The sequence below is a fragment of the Equus asinus genome, chromosome 4 (genome assembly GCF_041296235.1).
Source record: "Equus asinus isolate D_3611 breed Donkey chromosome 4, EquAss-T2T_v2, whole genome shotgun sequence".
NCBI lineage: Eukaryota > Metazoa > Chordata > Mammalia > Perissodactyla > Equidae > Equus > Equus asinus.
In genome coordinates, this window is record NC_091793.1 from 136,119,461 (window position 1) to 136,139,884 (window position 20,424).

Sequence of the window (20,424 nt, forward strand, 5' to 3'; positions counted from 1 at the left end):
ATGCCGAAGTATTTTCAAGGTCATGTTGCATGCGGGATGATAAGGAGCCCAACAAGAATGAAAGCTCCCTGCGTTTTGTTTACTGCTGTACCACCAGAAGTTATAACAGTGCCTACGACTGAGAACGTGCTCAATAAACATCCATCAAATGAATAAATGTGAAGGTTAATGATAATTACTCTTCTCACCTGGAGCCCATCCGACAAAGAGACTGGTAAGATGAAGCAGGCATATACACAATAGCAGAATTATAACACAACATGAGAAAACTCAGGACTTCGAACCTAGAAACAACAAAAACAAGGGAAAAGGATTACAGTTATTTCTACTAAGTCCTTTAAAATTCACGCTCAACCTACCTCTCCAACCTCACTTTCCTCCACTGCCTACCACATACCTGACACTACATCAATCTTCTTACAACCCCTTGAATATGCATAATCGTTCATAACTCTTTGCTTTTACGGATGCTGTCCTTTCTTCCTAGAACATACTTTTTCACTTGGGAAACTCCTGCTAAGGTTTCAAGTCCTGGCTCAAATTTTTACCTTGGACATAAAGCCATTCTTAATTCTCCCAGATAAAGGAAATTGTTCCCTTTATCTGTGTAGCTCTAATACAGCATTTATCCCATTGAATCATAATTCTCTGACTCTACCTCTGTTTTACCTATTTAATAATAAGCAACTTTAGGACGAAACCCGGATTTATTCTTCTCTGTCTCTAGTGTCCAGCACAGTGTCCAACACATTATAATTGCTCAATAAATTTTTACTGAATTAATAAATGAATGCTTTCCTAATCTTTACAATCTCTAAGAAAGTGGCTCCTAAGTCTGGATGCACATTACAGTTATTTAAGGAAACTGTGAAATAACCATATTCCTGTGTCTCAACCCAGATTGACCCAATTAGAATCTCTGAGGGCAGGACCCAGGGAAGTTGTATTTCTAAAAAGCGGCCCATAGGTGATGAAGAGTATTTGGTAACTCTTTGTACTATTTTTGAAACCTTTTTTATAAGTTTGAAATTATTTCAAAATGAAGTTAAAAATTGAGTTGAAAGTCTGACTTGGAGGTAGGTACATCTTCAGATCCTTTCTCTTTCTCTATGCCACTACATTTATTGAACATTTATTTTATGAAATTAAAGATTTCTTTTCTGAAAGGATAAAAGAGAAATTCCCACCTGGGAACCACCAGGTACAATCGTGGTTTGGGGCAGCAGGGAGGAGGGGGAAAATACCAGACGGAAAATAGGAAAGTTAGGTGAAATATGTCTTACTGGATATTGAGACCTCAAACTCTCCCTCCTGACTTGGCCACCAGCAGGCTAGGAGCCAGCTCTCTAGTTAAGAGACTAGAAGAGCTTTCTCTAAGGAATTTGACCACCCTAAGAGGAAACACTTAGAGATTTGGACTTGGGAAGTTCCCCAACTGAATGATCCAGTTAGAAATTGTGAAGTTCATAGTCAACTAGCCCTACTAATATGGAAAGAGCTTCTAATTTTTCATTCTCCTGCTCTTAAATATAAGGGGGAAAAAAAGGATTACCAGACATCTGAGGAACTCCACTAACATGAAAACAAGATCAAAATATATAGAAAAAAAAAAAGCACAATTTGGAGGAAACAGAGAATATACAAAGAAAAAAATAACTTTCAATAAAGCAAATTATCATTACTATTCTCAAAAATATGAGAGAAGACGTTTCTGAAAAAAACAAAAAGAAAAACAAGATCTATTTAAAAAGACCATTCAGAGGGCCGGCCCTGTGGTATAGTGGTTAAGTTCAGCGCACTCCACTTCAGCAGCCCGGGTTCATGGATTCAGATCCCGGGCACAGACCTACACCACTTGTCAGCCATGCTGTGGCAGCAACCCACATATAAAGTGGAGGAAGACTGGCACAGACGTTAGCTCAGGGCAAATCTTCCTCCACAAAAAAAAAAGAAAAAGAAAAAGAAAAACCATTCAGAAAACAAGAAAAGCTTTTAGATATATCATTGCAGAAATTAAAAACTCAAGAAAAGCATTGGTGGTTGAAGTTGAGGAAACACCACAGAAAGTAAAGCAAAAGGAAAAAGATATGACAAATGAGAGAGGAAAGAGGACCACTGCAGGAGTTCCAACATCCAAATAATAAAGCTCCAGAAGACAGATGGTAAAAGGCCAGATAAAATGGAGAAGCTCAATTAATTAACAATAATTATTGAAGAAAATTTCCCAGTTCGAAGGACATGAGTTTCCAAACCAAAAGGGTCTACCTAGTGCTCAGCACAATGGAGGAAATAAACCCACACCAAGAAATATCACAGTTGAATTTCAGAATAGTAGGAACAAAGAGTGAGGATATAGGGCAGAGGAAACAGATCCACATAGGAAAAAGAAAAGGGAATTCCCAGGATGAGAGTGAAAGGAGATCCTGAGATAATAAGTGTACACCAGCCACAGAGGGCAACACAGTCCAGACTGGAGTAAGTCAAAGGCTCCAGGAGCTCCTTTTTCAGGAAGATGAAATTGAGAGAGTAATGGATATGAATGAAGACTTGAAAGGAGATTTAGACAACTGATAGAGAATTTGCAGGGGTTGAATTACAAAGCACATAATAAACAAAGGATAAAAAAAAAGGAAAATTATGAACTCCAAGGAAAACAAAAAGGTATGAAGGACAAGTAATCAGTTAATCACCAAGCCCAGTACTGAATAGCTCCAAATGAACCACAGTCAATCATAATAATGAGAAATCTGAGTAATGAGTTCCCACAATTGCAACATTACTACATTCAGAAGATAGGAGAATGAGAGAGGTAACAAGCTAAATCTTTATCTTTCACAGAGACAAGTTATTAGATAATGCCCCAAACTGAAAAACTAAGAAGCAGCAAGTTACTCAAAGATGTGGAGAGAGTCAGTTAAAGCAAGATTTCTCAACTTCAGCACTGTTGGCATTCTGTTGTGGGGGCTAGCCCGGGCACTGCAGATGTTGAGCAGCACCCCTGACCTCTACTCATGAGATGCCTGTAGCAGCCTGCTCTCTCACCCAGTTGTGACAATCAAGTAAGTCTCCAGACATTACCAAATGTTCCCCACAAGGCAAAACTGCCCCGGCTGAGAACCACTGGTTAAAAGTCATTACACCTGGGAAAGGAGAAATGGAAGGGGGGGAGGGAACCGGAAATTGCAGTTTTTCTTAATAAACTGTATAGAGCTAATGCATACGTGTTTAACTTTCAAAATATATATATGTGTGTGTGTCTGTGTGTGTGTATATTCCTGACACAGTTGACTGCACAAAAAACTAAAACATACAGCAAAAACAAAACAACAGCCAATAGCACAATGAGATATCACCCTTCACACCCACCAAGGTGGCTAGAACCAAAAAGATGGAAAATAAGCACTGGTGAGGATGTTGAGAAACTGGCATATCACACACAGCTGGTGGGAATGCAAAATGGTACACTCAATCTGGAAAATGGTATGACAGTTCCTCAGAAAGTTAAGCATTGAATTAGCATATGATCCAGCAATTCGACTCCTAGATACATACCCAAAAGAAATGAAAACAGATGTTCACACAAAACTCATAAACAAATGTTCCTAGCAGTATTATTCATAAACAGCCAAAAAAAGTGGAAATAACCCAAATGTCCATCAACTGATGAATGGATAAATAAAATATCTATCAATATAATGGAATATTACTCAGTCATTTAAATGAGGAAGGGCTGATACACACCACCACATGAATGAACCTTGAAAACATGCTAAGTAAAAGAAGCCAGACACAAAAGGCCACATATTGCATAATTCCATTCATATGAAACATCTAGAAGAAACAAAATCACAGAGAAGTAAGATACCTGGTGGACAGGGGCTGGAGGGGAAGAAACAAGGACCCACAACTGAAATATACAACTATGTACTGGGGGGAATTGGGGAGAAAAAGCAGGGGAAAACAAAAAGATTGGCAACAGTTGTTAGCTCAGGTGCCAATCTTCTAAAAACAAAAACTGATGGTACATACACAGAATGGAATAACAAGTAATCGTTAAAAAAGAACGAGGAGACTTCTATATGATACTAGAGAAATATGTCCAAGATTTATTCTTGTTTTTTTAAAACTGTTTTTTGTTTTCTGGTTAAAGATTTTATTTTTCCTTTTTCTCCCCAAAGCCCCCCAGTACATAGTTGTATATTTTTATGCAGCTCTGCGGCGGCAGTGGAGCGTGCAAACTTAACCACTTGGCCATGGGGCTGGCCCCCCAAGATTTATTCTTAAATGAAAAAAGCAAGTTGCAGAACAAGATATGCAAGTGAATTCAGTGTGTATAGGCCTGCATGTGTTTAAGGTTGAATACGTGCTTTTATATGCGCTAAAATTTCTGAAGCGACACATAAAAAACTGCTAACATTTTAACTAATGAGAGTAGAAATGAATGGTTAGAGGGAAGAGGACACATATACTTTGTTCTTTGTACTTTCATCTATTTTCACTTTATACTCTGTTCTATTTTAAATTTACCACATGTATATAATGTTATGCTTTAAAAATTAAAAGTAGAAAACAAAAAAGAAACCTGGTAACCAGATTATTTTAATGCAAACCAGTCTGCAAACTATACTTATCAACCACTATTGTAACATAAATTTTATATTGTGAAATGATTTGAGTAAACCAACATAACTGTATAGAAAAAAATTAAGTTGTCACTTCATGTTGGGATAAGGCCTTCTCCAAGTGTTACACAGCACCCTGCTGGCTAACAAAAGATGATCACTAGAGCTGAATTCCACAAGAGTGTGTTAGGACACAAGGGAAGCCACTGCATTTTCTACCATATGTGTAATATTGGAAAAACCCATAAGGAGAACTGGAATTCCAGATTGAAGCACTTGATCAAAATGCCAATGACTATGGAAACTCACTTGATCCTATGTTTGCTACATAACTCTAATATTATAACCAATAAGATAAGAGTACTATTTTACTATGAACATAAAATATTACATAACAAATAATAGTATCACTAACATTATGTGCCAGACACTATGCTAAGCATGTTTTGGGCATCATCTTAACTTACTGAAATTATAAATTGGATGAACTTTATTTGAAATGATCGTGTGTCATTTACCTGAACATATTATGGGAACGACATTGTGTCTGCCTGGGGAACACTTCCCCTATCTAGTATTGTAAAATAGAAAGCATGTAAATCCTCCCTTCCTCCAATATTAATTGGACATGCTAAATGGGGACCAGTAAGATTGCCAAGCCTATAAGGTCATTAATTTGCTGCACAATAGCCCTGTGTGGAGTACAGACTGAGGCTCATGGCAAAACCCAGTAGATGCCACCTAGTGACGTCTTCTGGGATTTGCGACCAGGAAATTTCCATTTGAGAGACAACTAGCTTGCCATTAGGCACTGAGACTGCCCCTATGACTGAAACAAAATAATCCTGAAATCTAAAATTCCCATATCTTGGGTGATGTCAGAAAAACATGGGCAGTGCCAGAAGAGTTCCAACATAAAGTGGAAACGGTTTGTGCAGGAATATGCTACTAGGGGAATGCAAAGAGATACTCAGAGTACTCATAAGCAGGGAGCCTCTTTTTCCATAGGGCCAACTTTGGCACCATGTGCCAGGCTGCCAGATTCTATCATCACCTGGACACTATCCTATGAAGTGCTCTCTAATGACCAACAAATAGCTGCTTGGTTTATGGATGGCAGTTCTAACATGCATAGACTACATCCTGTTTGGAAGGTTGCCACTCTGACTGAAGAAGGTAAAAACAAATCACCTTGGTGAGTGGACTTAATTGCATGCTGTTTGGCACTATGTTTGGGTTTTTACCAACTCATGGGCTGTGGCCAATGGCCTGGCCATATGATCAGGCAGGAGAACCACAGAAAACTGGCCTATTTAAAGAAGTGTCTGTATAGGGAACAGCCCTATGGAAATCACTATGGGAATTTGAAGAGTGCATTAAAGTAGGATATGTCTATGTCCATCAGGAGAAACCCCTTCCAGAGTTGGAAGGTGATTGGTTTCAATGAGTAGATATTCCAGTGTGCTTGCTTAAGGTGGCCCTCTGGGTCCATGAAATGAGTTGACATGGCAGTACTGTGGCAATGCAGAGATGGGCTGAATTTAGACATATTCCTTTTGTAACCTGCGAGACACAAAATGCCAATAAGAAATGTTCTACCAACAACAGAGACAGACTGCAGATGGCCATAGGGAGGATTCCCCTGGAATAAAGGCCTGCACACAGTTGACAGTGGACTGATGTCAGTAGCCCCGAGGGCTACAAATGGGTCCTGACAGGAATAGACACTTACTCTGCACTGAGCTTTGCTTACCTGATGGCAGATCAAATGTTCATAGTACTACAAAGGGACCAGAATATAAGATATTGCACCTATTTGGATTACTGAGTCACATTTCTTCAGAGCAAGGAACACGCTTTACAGCCCATAAAGCCTAACAATGGGTAAGGAGATATCCTCAGGGTAATGGTTTGATAGAGAAGTGGAACAAACAAGTGAAACATCTGTTACCTAAAATGGGGACGGTACGGGGAGGGATAAAGCACGAAGGGTTGGCTTAAATGCCTTCATGAGCTTACTATGTTGAGTACTCGCACTCAACAAAAGGGAGACCAAGGGAGGGTCACCACTAGATAGATTCTTCTGCTTTTCTGGGGGTTTGGAAAGAGATGAGTGGAGGGGACAATGGTGGTATGACTATGCAACTCTTCCCATGGGGGTAAGATGGTCGTATAACTTTCTTCCCCAAATCACCTCAACTTTTTTTTTCCTACCTAAAGCAGTGGTCTGAGGATCAGCACTGTGACTGCAGATGTCAGAAGCAGAGACCTTCCTAAGCAAGAAGCTGTAACTATATCTTTTAACCATTATGTCAGAATTCCTAAGGGCCCAACGGGGTGGGTTGTGCCTTCACTCCATCCAGTAAAACTGGGGTTGAAAGAGAATGCAGACATATTGCCCAGTGGTGAGATAGCCCACTAGTTCTGTGCTTGAGTAAACTTACCCTATATGGATGGGAGAAGAGTAGCAGAGGCACATGCTAGACTGGTATTGCTGCCAGCAATCCAGACCAGCACAATGGCTCAACCTAATGTCCCTTCGAAAGGTAGAAAAGTTTGGGGACAAATGGAGAGAGGGAGGAATGGTAGCTGAGATAAGGGAATCAATAAATGGATTATGCAATGAGGGAAATTCAATACTACACTGCTACCTTGAGAAAGGTTCAGAGCAAGAGCTAATATTGTCTCTTGGCTCAATTATATCAGATTCCTGAAAGAGTGAAGCCATATGTTGGTGAGACCACTCCTGCTTTTAGAACCGGATAAAATCAAATGGAAGCCTGCAAACTTGAGTGGCATTGTTCTGGGACACACTGTGGCGAGATCTATGATGACGAACTGGAATAACAGTTAATGACTAAGTGAGACTCTGGTAATATGCTAGGATCTTTGACTCTTATTTTTCAGGTTACATCTACTGCCATTCCGCGATACAGTGTAATGCTGGCACTGTTGGTAAGGTTATAATACTAATACTGATAGTCAAATGTATTAGTAAATTGAGTTAAAGGCTCCTTATGATGAATACTAATGGAAAATTACTGGCCTGAAGGAAGAACTGAATTTAGCTACTCATCAGCTAATTTCTATGATAAACAGTTCCTCAAGTTTATCGTAAGGTACAAATAGCAGCAGATGGGGGTAGAATGGGAAAGAATAATCAAATTGGTACAAAAATATGTAAATGTATGTAGCAGTTTTATAGAACAAATTAGTCGTTTCTTCAAATATATCCCTAACTTACACTGGCTACTCAAATGTTAGGCGTATTCATAATGACCATATTGCCATCTGTGTCTGTCATATAAATGCTATACTAATGTAGATGCCCAGATAAACATGATTGTTTTTGTTTAAAAGATCCTTGGCCAAAGGTCAGGGGATGGCCTGTGTAGTAAAGAATTTGGCCTTGCCCAAAAGGGTCTAGCCTCTTCCCCACCGCTAAGAAGTAACCTATGTCATATCTGATAGGAGTGTCTTTGTTTGGGATGGGGACTGGTGACAACAGATCTCAGGGAGGAAGTGGTGACATACAACATTCTTTGCTGGGGGCTGGCCACACCAGAAAGAACCAATGTGATTTACAGTCGTGGTTTGGGTCACAGTATCAATCAACCTGGAGGCTGAGATCAACCTTGCGAACAATCAATCTAATCAATCATGCCTACCTAATGGAGCCCAATAAAAACTCTGGACACTGATGCTCACCTGAGCCTGATGCTATGCATACTGTCACACAGTGATGCTGGGACTGTAATGCATCCTGATTCCAGGGGCAAGGACAACGGAAGCTTTGTATTTGTAACCCTCCCAGACTCTACCCCATGCATTTCTATTTTTAGCTGATTTTAATCTGTGCCCTTTCCTTGTAATAAACAATAAGTGTGAATATAACAGCTTTCGTTCAATGAGTTCTATGAGTCCTGCCAGTGAGTTACTAAACCTAAGAGTGATTATGGGAACCCCCCAAACCTGCAGTTGGTGTCAAAAGTGAAGGGAGTCTTAAGGACTGTGCGTCCAAACTTTGCAGTTTGCCTAACTTCAGGTAAGCAGGTACTCTCACTAACCCATTCTACAATGAAGAAAGCAAGGAGCACAGAGTAGATAAACTGCCCGAGAGGGTAAGCTTCTAAGGTGTAGTCCTAGCGCACAAACCCTGGTTTGGCTGACTTCATGCCCACACTTCTAGTTTTTACATTGCTTTATTATACAAGATGACCACAACATAGTACCAACCATTAGATGGATGGGTATTTCACTGTATGATGTATTTCACTAGTATGACATATTTAACTTTTTGCCTCCTCTCATACCAAACTTAAGTGAAAGTAACTATAGTTGACTGTTAAGCACAAATTAATAATTATTACTGTCTACAGTTTTGACCATTACCGGTTTTGTGCAGTGAATGTTTCCCTCTGAGGATGAAGATCACTATAAACAACTCTGATGAGATCATGCTGACACAATGCCCCTTCGGTCAAAGCCATGGATCCAATTGTCGAGGGCTACAAAGATAAGGTATAGTATGAGACTGACTGCACCTCTAAAATGAACTAAAAATCTCTATCATGAAAGGATATTTAAGTTTGTTTCAACAAAAGGCAGTTTCAGACTATTTCTTCTTCTCTTTCAAAACCTTTCCCATTTTTCAATTATATACGTTTTACAACTCTCTTTGGAAATTATATATAATATATAGAACTAAAAATATACTGCTTTATTTTTTGAAAGACTATGGAATAAGTCTATATTTAGGTTACAGAATAAGAAAAGTTGCTGAAAAGACTAAAGGTTACAAATACATCAATTTTAATCTGTTTGTGTTCCAGAACACAGAGCAGTCTTGGCAACTGTGCATTCAAACTTGGCAGTTTGTCTAACTTCAGGTAGGTAGGTCCTCTTATTAATCCCATTCTACAATGAAGAAAGCAAGGCATAGAGAGTTATAATTATATAACACAAACAATACTGAAGACTATGATCAAATGTCTTTTAGTGACATAATTGATTTCTTCTCTCTAAAGTTAGAAGAACCATCCATTCACAAATGTCTCACTAGCCTCTATTTTATTTCATAACATGACACATAGAACTGAACTAAATTCTATTACTCAGAAATATCTGTGCTGGCTAAACATGAGTCCTGGCTAAATAGGAGGCATTCTATTTCCAACACAAAACAAAGTCCCAGGGGAATTAATTAAGAAAATCAATAGCTACATAGAGCTGTGAGACAACAGGATACTGTTTGTTGATAAGAAAATGGAATATGATTTTTAGACTACTGGTAAAGTTTCTTTAATTGCTTTCCTGACAACTTTATGCAGTAAAGCCACTACAGACCAGAAGCTTGATTCCTAAGATATACCCTTAAATAGAGCAGACAGCATGAGTTCAGCTCAACAGGAATCATCTGCCTATGTGATTACCAGTGTTCTCACATTCTTCAAATAAATATAAGCAAAAATCAGAAGTGTAATGTTACTGAACAGCTGGAATGCATCAATTAGGTTCCTCTAAACAGAAATAATTAGTGTTACTATTCTTCTAAGTAGTCAATTTCCTAAAAACAATTAAAACAAATTAATCTAACACAGATGACTTCTAATTAACAGGCAAAGATTTAAGAAAATTGAAGAATATTTTTGAAAATTGATAAAAGTCTAATAAAAAAGACTGAAAATTATATTAGTGGAAGGATTAAAAAGAAACAAACAAGAACCAGAGGAAAACTTTCCATTAACTACCTTCTGCCTCTCTTGACAACAGCTCAGATTTATATTGCTAATAATACACATCTACTTTTAAGATGCAAATCAGTAAAGACACGTTGGGACTGTTTATCTCTGGTAAGAAACTGACTTTTATCTCTTATTCAATATAATTTTAAATAATTCCACCTTTCCAATCTTACTTACCTCATGGTATATTGAAGGCTTGGATAAGGAAGGGATAGTAAAAGATAGAACTTTATTGTTTCCATCTTTATCAGCAATTTCCTGTAGTTAAAAAATATACAAAGATAATGAAATATTCACAGGACTGCATTATAAGAAATAATTACTTTCTTCATTTACCAAATATATCATTGGCAACTAAGGAAGATTTTTAGAAATACTAATATGTAAAAAAATATTACTACCCTAGTGTATCTTTTCTAACCTATTAGCAAATTTGTACATTTAGGTGATACTGTGATATTGATTGAGCACAATACGACATTACATCAAATACAACATGACAGCAAAGACATGAAGCAGGCACACAAATCAATTTTCACGTTAAATTTACAAACAGGACAGGAAGATTACAAGTGATTAGATCTTTTTCAGTAGAAACATGGCTGAGTTAAACAGATTAAAGGTCTTAGCCAAGAGATCCACACACATTAAAATAAGAAAAACACATCATTCTTGACTAAAAGAGACTTATAATTATTCAACAATAAACTGATGACCTGATAAGCTACATATTAACATAATTAACATTAGTCTAAGTGATTAAAAGTAAGTTCATATTTAGGTAATTTTTATTGAACTGCAAGACAATTCTTGTGATTTTTAAAAGCACTTTATCTTTCCTTGAAAAGAACAACAGTATTGAGATAGGCACCAGCCAAAGCAGACAGGGCCACCTGCAAGGCCCCTGGCCTAACAAGATAAGGTCCCTAACCAATCCGCAAAACCAATCCGCAAGCCGGGAGAATGAGATAGAGACCATCAAGATCCACATTCTGCAGCCCTGGGACTCTCCCCAGCTTATGCATGTACCCTAGGACCCAGTTGTTGTCTGAAGGTGACCCTAGCCCCATTACCATACTAAAAATCACACCCCCAGGTGGAGAGCTGGCATGCTAACAATACATGCATCACATGTAGTAGTGACGGTACAGGAGCAAGCACAACTCCACCCCTATATGCTGTGAAAAGGCACTCCTCCCCAGCCTTTGCCTAATAAAAGCCCCACAATCCTGCTCCCTAACAGGCCGGTCACCTGCTGTTTTCCTTTCTGCACCAGCTCCCTTGTGCCTCTTCCATGCACAAGCCAATAAACTTTTACTTCTCTACTCCAGTTTGTTGTCTCTCTTGACTTCTATGCTGGGGGACAACAAGAGCCCAACGCACCGATAACAGTGTCTTCATTTCTACAGTCTCTGATACCTCCTATCTTCTACAGGTATCAATAAAAATCTGCCTACAGTGGAAGCAACCTAAATGCCCATCAACTGATGACTGGATAAAGAAGATATGGTGTATACATATATAATGGAATATTACTCAGCCATAAAAAGGGTAAAATCGTCCCATTCACAACAACATGGATGGACCTTGAGAGTATTATGTTAAGTGAAATACACCAGATAGAGAAAGACAATCTCTGTATGACTCCACTCATATGTGGAAGTTAAACATGTAGACAAAGAGAACAGATTAGTGGTTACCAGGGGAAAGGGGGTGGGGGGTGGGCACAAAGGGTGAAGGGGTGCACCTACAACACGACTGACAAACAATAATGTACAACTGAAATTTCACACGGTTGTAAACGATCATAATCTTAATAAAAAGTAAAAAAGAAAGAAAGAAAGAAAGAAAAATAGGCAAAAGACCAGTGGTCCATAAATAGGCTCCAGCTCATGAGTAAGGAGGAAAATGCAAGTTTAGATGACAATGAGATGCCATTTTATACCCACCAAATTAAAAAAAGAAAATCTGCCTACAGAAGCCAGCAATGAAAGGGGTGAAATGTTCCTTCTGTATCATTTCTTTTCTCTAGTGCCTTATTTTACTCTATATTTCTTTTACAACTCATATAATAACACATGACTAACTACAAGATCCATAGAGAGAAGACTGCCCTTAGCAGGCCTAGAAGGAAGGTGGTCAGAGAGAGACTTGGGTAGTCACACAGCATAAAAGGAAGAAACAAAAACAAAGCCAACTATTGTTACCAAAACGCAAACCCAAAAGAACTTCTCTCTAGGGCTCCTTTCTGAGTTTACTATGTCACAGGAGAGTTTCAACTATATGTGAACAATGGCTATACCTCTATTTTGGCAGAAAAATGGGTTTAAAAAGTCCCTGGAGTTTTTTTTAAACTACTTTGTAGTCAAACTAGTCACTACTACATCTGGGCCATTGTGTCTCAGAGAAAGTCTATGCTAAGATGTATGGACCTGACTTAAGCAAAAATTTTCATTTTTATTCCTAAATTTCAAATTAAGCCAAATACTTTTGATTTGTATTTGTGTGTATCTGTGGAGAAGAGCGTTCCTGAAATTTCTTTAAGCTAAGGGCAATATAAAACTCTCCCACCTACTTCTGATTTATCTCTGTGTGTATCTGTGGAGAAGGCTGTTCTGAAATTTCTTTAAGCTGAGGGCAATGGAAAACTCTCCCTGGAGCTATTTTAAGGAACAGAGAAGTGCTGGGGAGGGAAAGAAAAAAGAAGAGAAATGAATCTATGAAAAAAACCCCGTGTTGGTAAGAAATATTGAGAACCACAGAGAAGAAAGAACACAAGTGTCAAGGGAAGTCAAAGACAGAAGCCTAAGGTTATATTTCTCACATATAATCGAGCATTTTTTTATAGGGCTTTTTAGTGGTTTAATAGTGGTTAGGCACTATTTTTGAGATATCAAAAGATGATTAAACCATAGCACCAACAAGTACTGTCAAGAACTTGTCAAGCATTCTGCTACACAAAACATGTTTGCTTCATTTGTCCCACTGAATTTTTTTTTTTTTGAGGAAGATTAGCCCTGAGCTAACATCCGTGCCCATCTTCCTCTATTCTATACGTGGGACACCTACCACAGCACAGCTTGCCAAGCGGTGCCATGTCCGAACCGGCGAACCCTGGGCCGCCAAAGCGGAACGTGCGAACTTAACCGCTGCGCCACCAGGCTACTAAATTTTATTACACTAATTAACAAAAATGACAGCTTAATGTTAAACATAATATGAAACACTAAATTCAATTATTAAATCAGCAAACATTTATTAAGTAGATGTGCTAAGCACTAGAGGAGACAGTGATATATGAAACAAATGTTCTGCTTTAAAAGAAAAAACAATCAGGCAAGTTTGCAAAGTAGAGAATCTTATACCTAGACCAGCTTTTCATTTAAAAAAACTAATCTTTAATGATGATAATACTACTACTATTAATAATAATAATGATACACATTTATTAAACACCTCAAGCAACATGCTGGATTCTTCTAATTGGTTTTAATCCTAATAACAATGTTTTATTTCTGTTTTCCAGATGAGGCAACTGAAGTCAAGATATTAAGTAGCTTGCCTATATTTAAAACAGCCAGTAAGTGGCAGGGCCTGGTTTTAAACAAAATACAAGTGATTTCAAAGGCCATGCTCCTTCCTTCAGATATGTGTTCTAGTGATGGAAATGTTTTCTAATTATTTTTTAAGGGACAATAGAGGAAAGAGCACTGGTGCAGAAGAATATTTACTTTTCTGAGACCCAATGTTTTGTGAGGTACTTTATCACCTCTCAACTACAAAACTTTATTTAGGTGGAGTATAAACTTAACTTTATTAGGATGAGAACTGAATACACAGAATATAAGATTTCAGAAGGCAGGAATTTCAATACCAATGTCTTAAACTGGGCACCATGAGAAAAAAACCATAATAACATTGAAGGTACTCAAGAATTCCTTAGAAGAAAAGAGTTTCATAAACAGTATAGTACCAAAAACAGGCTGGCCCCGTGGCCAAGTGGTTAAGTTCACGGGCTCTGATTTGGCAGCCCAGGGTTTCACCAGTTCGATTCCTGGGTGTGGACATGGCACTGCTCATCAAGCCATGCTGAGGCGGCATCCCACATGCCACAACTAGAAGGACCCACAGCTAAAATTATACAACTATGTACCGGGGGTCTTTGGGAGAAATAGGAAAAACAAAATCTTTAAAGAAAAAAAAGTACCAAATACAAATATATTATCAAAAAATAAATTTTAAATGCAAGGCACTGATAAATATTGGTCAAATAATTTGAAGAAATAAGTCATGAAATAGTAGCAATGCTATCAATTATAATAGTTTCAACTACTTTATAAAATGTGTTATCTTCCTTTTCTTTTTTTTGCTCCCAAAGTCCCAGTACTTAGTTGCATATTCTAGTTGTAAGTCCTTCTAGTTTTTCTATGAGCCACTGCCACAGCATCACTATGGACAGACGAGTAGTGTGGTTCTGTGCCCAGGAACTGAACCTGACCTGCCAGAGTGGAGTGTGCTGAACTTAACCACAGGCCACCAGGACTGGCTCTCAGAGGACTTTATTTTTTTTTTTTTTGAGGAAGATTAGCCCTGAGCTAACTACTGCCAATCTTCCTCTTTTTGCTGAGGAAGACTGGCCCTGAGGTAACGTCCACGCCCATCTTCCTCTACTTTATCTGTGGGACGCCTGCCACAGCATGGCTTTGCCAAGCAGTGCCACGTCCACACCCGGGATCCAAACCGGTGAAACCCCGGGCCGCCGAGAAGCAGAACGTGCGAACTTAACTGCCACGCCACCAGGCCAGCCCCTCTCAGAGGACTTTAAAAAGTACTTGGGGCTGCCCCAGTAGCATAGCAGTTAAGCTCTCATGCTCCGCTTTGGTGGCCCAGGGTTTGCAGGTTTAGATCCTGAGCTTGGATCTACATGCTGCTCACCAGCCATGCTGTGGCAGCATCCCATATACAAAATAGGGGAAGACCACCACAGTGGTAAGCTCAGGGCCAATCTTCCTCACACACACACAAAAAGAACTTAAAATTTCCAAAACTATCATCTTCAACTTACCAAATTATAAATTCCTAAAAGGAGTGCTTCAATGCAACCATTACTCTGTCTGTCTCGGCTAACTGTAAGCCGTAAATAAACCCACATCAATTCCGGCAAGAACTGCAGTGTGAACCTCTTAAGTCGAACTTCAGAGCTACGATAGAGCTCAAATAGCTGGTGGCAGACAGGCTCCAGGAGCTAAAAGGAAAATAAAGTGCATTAATCATTTCCATTCTTTTGGTGTAACTGTATTCTTTTAAAGGCACATATACTCGTGTAGTATTTTTTAAATAAATTCTCAATATTAATTTTTGCATATTTTGAACCAATGTAACCAAACATATTAAACTGACTAATCCATTAACTGTAAGAAGTACTTTGTGCCCATACAATATCAACATATCTTTCAATACACTGTACCATTAAATTTATTAGATAATTAGATCTTCAACCAATGGACTACATTTATATTTAGTGAGTTTCCTTTTTTGTTCTCACCAACCCTTACTATATCTTCCATTTTTAGAAGTTTCTATTGGAAAAAAATAATTTCAAATGATCTTGTTGGAAATAAACTTTAAATATATGATTTAGACTATGATTTAAACAAATTACATATCACTCAGAAAAGACAGGGATTTTGCAATACATAATATTTGGACATCCAAAATGCTACCTAATATTTTAAGTACATACGTAAACCAAAACGATTATTTTTAGGCTTTAAGATTAACAAATTTCACTAATCATACTTATTTGAAAGATTTTGAAAAGGAGGAAAGTACACAGAAATAGCTTTCTCAATGTTTAATTGGATAATTTTTCATTTTTCACACAGTATAACTTATGAGGAGCTTCAGGACCTTGCAAACGGAAGAAAATGAGAAGTTTAAATAAACCTCCCCCCTTTTCCCAAAACGTGTACTGCCAATTTAGAATGGTTTTGTTGGAATAACTGCAGACTACATTAAACTGGCTGTGATTTTAAAATGCAGATAAAACACTGACAGGAAACTATAAAATAATATTTAAATTAACATTAGCTTTCAAAAACATGAATAATTCAGTAATTTATATGCTTATCTCTATTCTGAATGATTGAAATAATGCATATACATTTGGAAATCTGCTTGAATGTAGTTATATATGTGTATAATAATCTAACACTCTAGAATAACTCACTACTTTCACAATTGTAAATTAAAGTCAACAAATCCCACTGTATAGTTAATACATTTAGATGAGTTAAGCTTAGCTTTTTTTTTGTTGTTCTTGCTGAGGAAGATTCACCCTGAGCCAACATCCACTTCCAATCTTCCTCTCTTGTATGTGAGCTGCCACCACAGCATGGCCACTAACAGATAAGAGACGTAGGTCTGCACTCAGGAATCAGGCCCCGCCTGCCGAGGCGGAGCGCACTGAACTTAATCACTAGGCCACCGAGGCTGCCCCAAGCTTAGCTCTTAAGGAAGAACTCTGAAACTAAAAAATTCACACACACACACACTCTAGTCAGTAACTACTAAGGTTTTTTTGTGAAATCATTATCATAGTATTTAAAATTAAAAAACACCTCAACTCTCCCCTTACACTGATGTCTAAACCAGTCAGACAATTTGCCCAAGGTCACAGTAGTTAGTGGTGGAGGAAAACCTTAGAAGTCAGGTCTTCTGACACCAACTTGATATTCCAACTATATCACATTTCTTATACTAGAATGGAGGTGGAGTAGCAGGTAAGGGCTGTTTAATTACAAACAGTATATTTCATGTAATGTCAATAATGAAGTAATAAACTTTCAAAAATAGTCAACTGCTGGCATCTTTTTAAAGTAGACAACAATATTTAGCTCTTTTGGGGAGTTAAAGATTATTGCTCTCATAAATTTATTTACTAAAAATCTACATCCATGTTTCAAATCTACTTTCTTCTTTAGCAAAAGACTCCAAAATTGCTTCTCTAAATTTTACTGGCCATGGTACAAATACGATTTGTTATGTTATAAAGACTTGAATTTCCCTTCCTCAGTACCCAGAAGTACACTGGCATGTATATTCTACTTAAGCATAGCAAGGATATACAGAGTTGCCAAAATTATAACTCTGTTTCTCTTTAAAAGTGGGGAGGAGGAGTGACTGGCAATCCAAGAATTTTTAATCAGATACCGCTGCAAAAAAAGACTTAAAAACTTGCCAGTGCTGTTAATATCTGTTAATTCAAAGCATATGTATTATGCCATCATATTCTCACTTTCTCAGTGTCATAAATGACTCTGACCTCCCCTAAAGGGCACTATCACCACATCAAAAGGTGTTAAAAATCATTATTCTCTGGTTAAAAAAAAAGCTTAAGAATAACTGACACCTTTTCCAAATTTAGCAACCAGTTTTGACACAGTAATTACTAAGAGACATGCTTTCTGATGAACACACTGAAAGCAGTTTGGGTGGACTAATGGAGACTGAAGCCCAATTTGAGTGGGTTAAAGAGAGATGGTGAGGTGAGGAAATGGGGACAAGCAGGCTATAAATAAGCAATACTTTATGAAGTTCCTCTGTGCAGAGGGACAGAGAAATGGGGTAGATGATAAAATAGAAGGCAAACCAAAGAAGCTTTTTAAAAAGCAGAATATGGTTCTTTTCCATATTCCAGTCATCAGGGAAGGCAAGAAATCAATGATGGAGGAAAGAGGAGGTAACTGCAGACGCAGCATTTCAGGAGGCTAGCGAAGATGGGATCCAGGCCTATGTGGAAGAGAAGGCCTTTGATACAACCTGGGACACTCCATCCACCAAACAGCAGCAAAAGCAGGAGAGTGTGGGTAGAGACAGACGCTGGTAGAGTGGTAGATTTGAATGGGAAAACAAGGAAGTTCCCATCTATTTTTCCCTCTATTTTTGTTTGTTTGTCTTTGGAGAGGAAGATTGGCCCTGAGCTAACATCTGTTGCCAATCTTCCTCCACTTTGTATGTGGGATGCCTCCACAGCATGGCTGATGAGTGGAGGAGGTCCACACCTGGGATCCAAACCCGGGCTGCCAAAGTGGAGTGCATGGAACTTTAACCACTTGGCCACGGGGTCAGCCCCCTATTTTTTCCTCTTTTTTAGTGACAAAGAAAGCAAGTTGACAACGAGGAGGAAGGAGGGTAAGTGTATAAGGAAAGAGAAGGTGTAAAATGAACAGTGGGACAGTGTACCAAGGAAGTAAAGCAAGACTGCAAGGCAGTATTATACATCCACCTGAGATTTTCAGTCCTGCATTTAAAGTGGAGAAAGTCAACAAAACTATGTTTTCTCCAGGTATGTCCAGCCACTCAGGTACAGGCATGAAGTATAGGAAATGGTTGGGTTTTATCCAGTATTGAGATTATGCCCAAAGAATATGAACTAAGGGAACGAGAGGCAAAAGAGCTAAGAATGTTAGCACGAGAATGACTGTAATGATAGACAACGAAAATTTGGCTGGGAAAGAGAAAAGTGAGACATTTGAGAGGAGGAGGCAAGGCAACCAAATCATGCAAAAGTGATGGGGTTAATCGGTTGGATGGAGGTCTCCCTGAAGTGAAAGAATGCTAGAGTGACTACTATGGGATCTGGAAGGAGAGAAAGGAGAACAATAAAGTAATATGTTCGTCTAGAGATTAAAACTTAAGCTGTAATACAGGTTGGCCATGATACATAATATTAAACTTCTAGAAAATATACTTTCTTAAGAACTTTTATAGTCTTTAAAGCTAAAGTGCTTGTAAGATTGTTATAAGTTTCAATTAATATTATATATGGCATGTGAAAATTTTCTGAAATACTTTCTTGTTAACTAAATAATACATTTGATTATGTTTCAGAATATAATAAAATCAGGACTGAAAGGGCCCTCCCTCTAGGACTAAAGTCCAGACAAGCTTTGAGACTCTACAGAGTTTAACATTCTGTTCTTCTGAAGCATGAACACATGGTTAGAAATTTATGATCTGACAGGAGAAAGGATGGAATGACAGACCTGCTCTGGCACCTGGCTGATTATAATGAATGCTGGATCTTGAGCTTGAATCTCTCAAGTTGTAAGATTTCCATTTCTAGCCATTATGAAGTCTCACATGTTAATATTATGAAGTATGACAATATAATGTAATGTGAATAACTTTTTTTAATATCACAGCTTCCCAAGTATAAAAGAGAAAATGAAACTGATACTTTTACACACTTGTGAGTCCTAATGAAAATGATAGCATTTTAGATTCTCATTTTGTATTTCATTCTTCTTCTAATCAACATTTATTAAGTGTTCATTACGTATATGACAAAAATACTAGATTCTGGGGAAATAACAAATACAGAATATATGACCAACGCCCGTGAAGAGCTTACAATCTAAAGAGAAAGCATAAAACAAATAAATCTTAGTAAGCAAAGCTTAAATGTTAAGATGATGCCAAACAAGGAGTAGGGAACACACACATTCATTATTCAAACAGAATTTTGAAAACTCCTGACCAAGAAGGATACGCATATATGTACATTACCACACCTAGAGTTATAAAACATCCATAAATACACAGCAAGAGAAAAAGAAGCAAATGAACCCTGCAATTGCTGCTACAAATAGCAACAGACGCAAGCCTGACTGAGAGCCAATCTAAATTCAGGAGATAGGAAAGAAAGAGGTCAGTAAGCAAGCTTTTAGTGATAGGACAAAAATGGAGATGCATTTTAAGTTAAGCTGCTGGTTAGGAGATGATTACCTGAACTTCTTCAAACTCACTCCAGTACACAGCAGAGGCACTCTTGGAGGCTGTATCTGGGAAGATAAGAAGCTACTTTCCTGTGTGTTCCTTTCATTTTCATTTAAAGCATACATGAATCCAGTGGTGATAAAACTGTGTCATACTATTGTGTTAACAGAAAGATGTGTGTATTTTGCATAAATCAACATATAGATTCAATAGCTACATTTTTCCCTTCTTCTATGACAAAGCTGAATAATAGGAAACTTTTTTCTTTTTTTAAAGAT

At 38.0% G+C, this 20,424-nt stretch overlaps 1 protein-coding gene across 13 annotated transcripts in view; it reads right to left on the bottom strand.

Moving 5' to 3' along the window:
- The window catches only part of HYCC2 (hyccin PI4KA lipid kinase complex subunit 2), an 86,236-nt gene that overhangs the window by 22,609 nt on the left and 43,203 nt on the right, over positions 1-20,424 (bottom strand). For 8 of the 13 annotated variants that reach the window (XM_014829238.3, XM_070508382.1, XM_070508383.1 and 5 more), the window contains 4 exons: positions 15,432-15,611; positions 10,544-10,624; positions 9,015-9,130; positions 189-284 (listed from right to left, as the gene is read on the bottom strand). In XM_014829238.3, the coding sequence (XP_014684724.1) occupies positions 189-284; positions 9,015-9,130; positions 10,544-10,624; positions 15,432-15,611 (473 nt within the window). Of the gene's footprint in view, positions 1-188; positions 285-9,014; positions 9,131-10,543; positions 10,625-15,431; positions 15,612-20,155; positions 20,212-20,424 lie in introns of all 13 variants that reach the window. The other 5 variants (XM_070508386.1, XM_070508387.1, XM_070508388.1 and 2 more) reach the window with 1 other exon arrangement.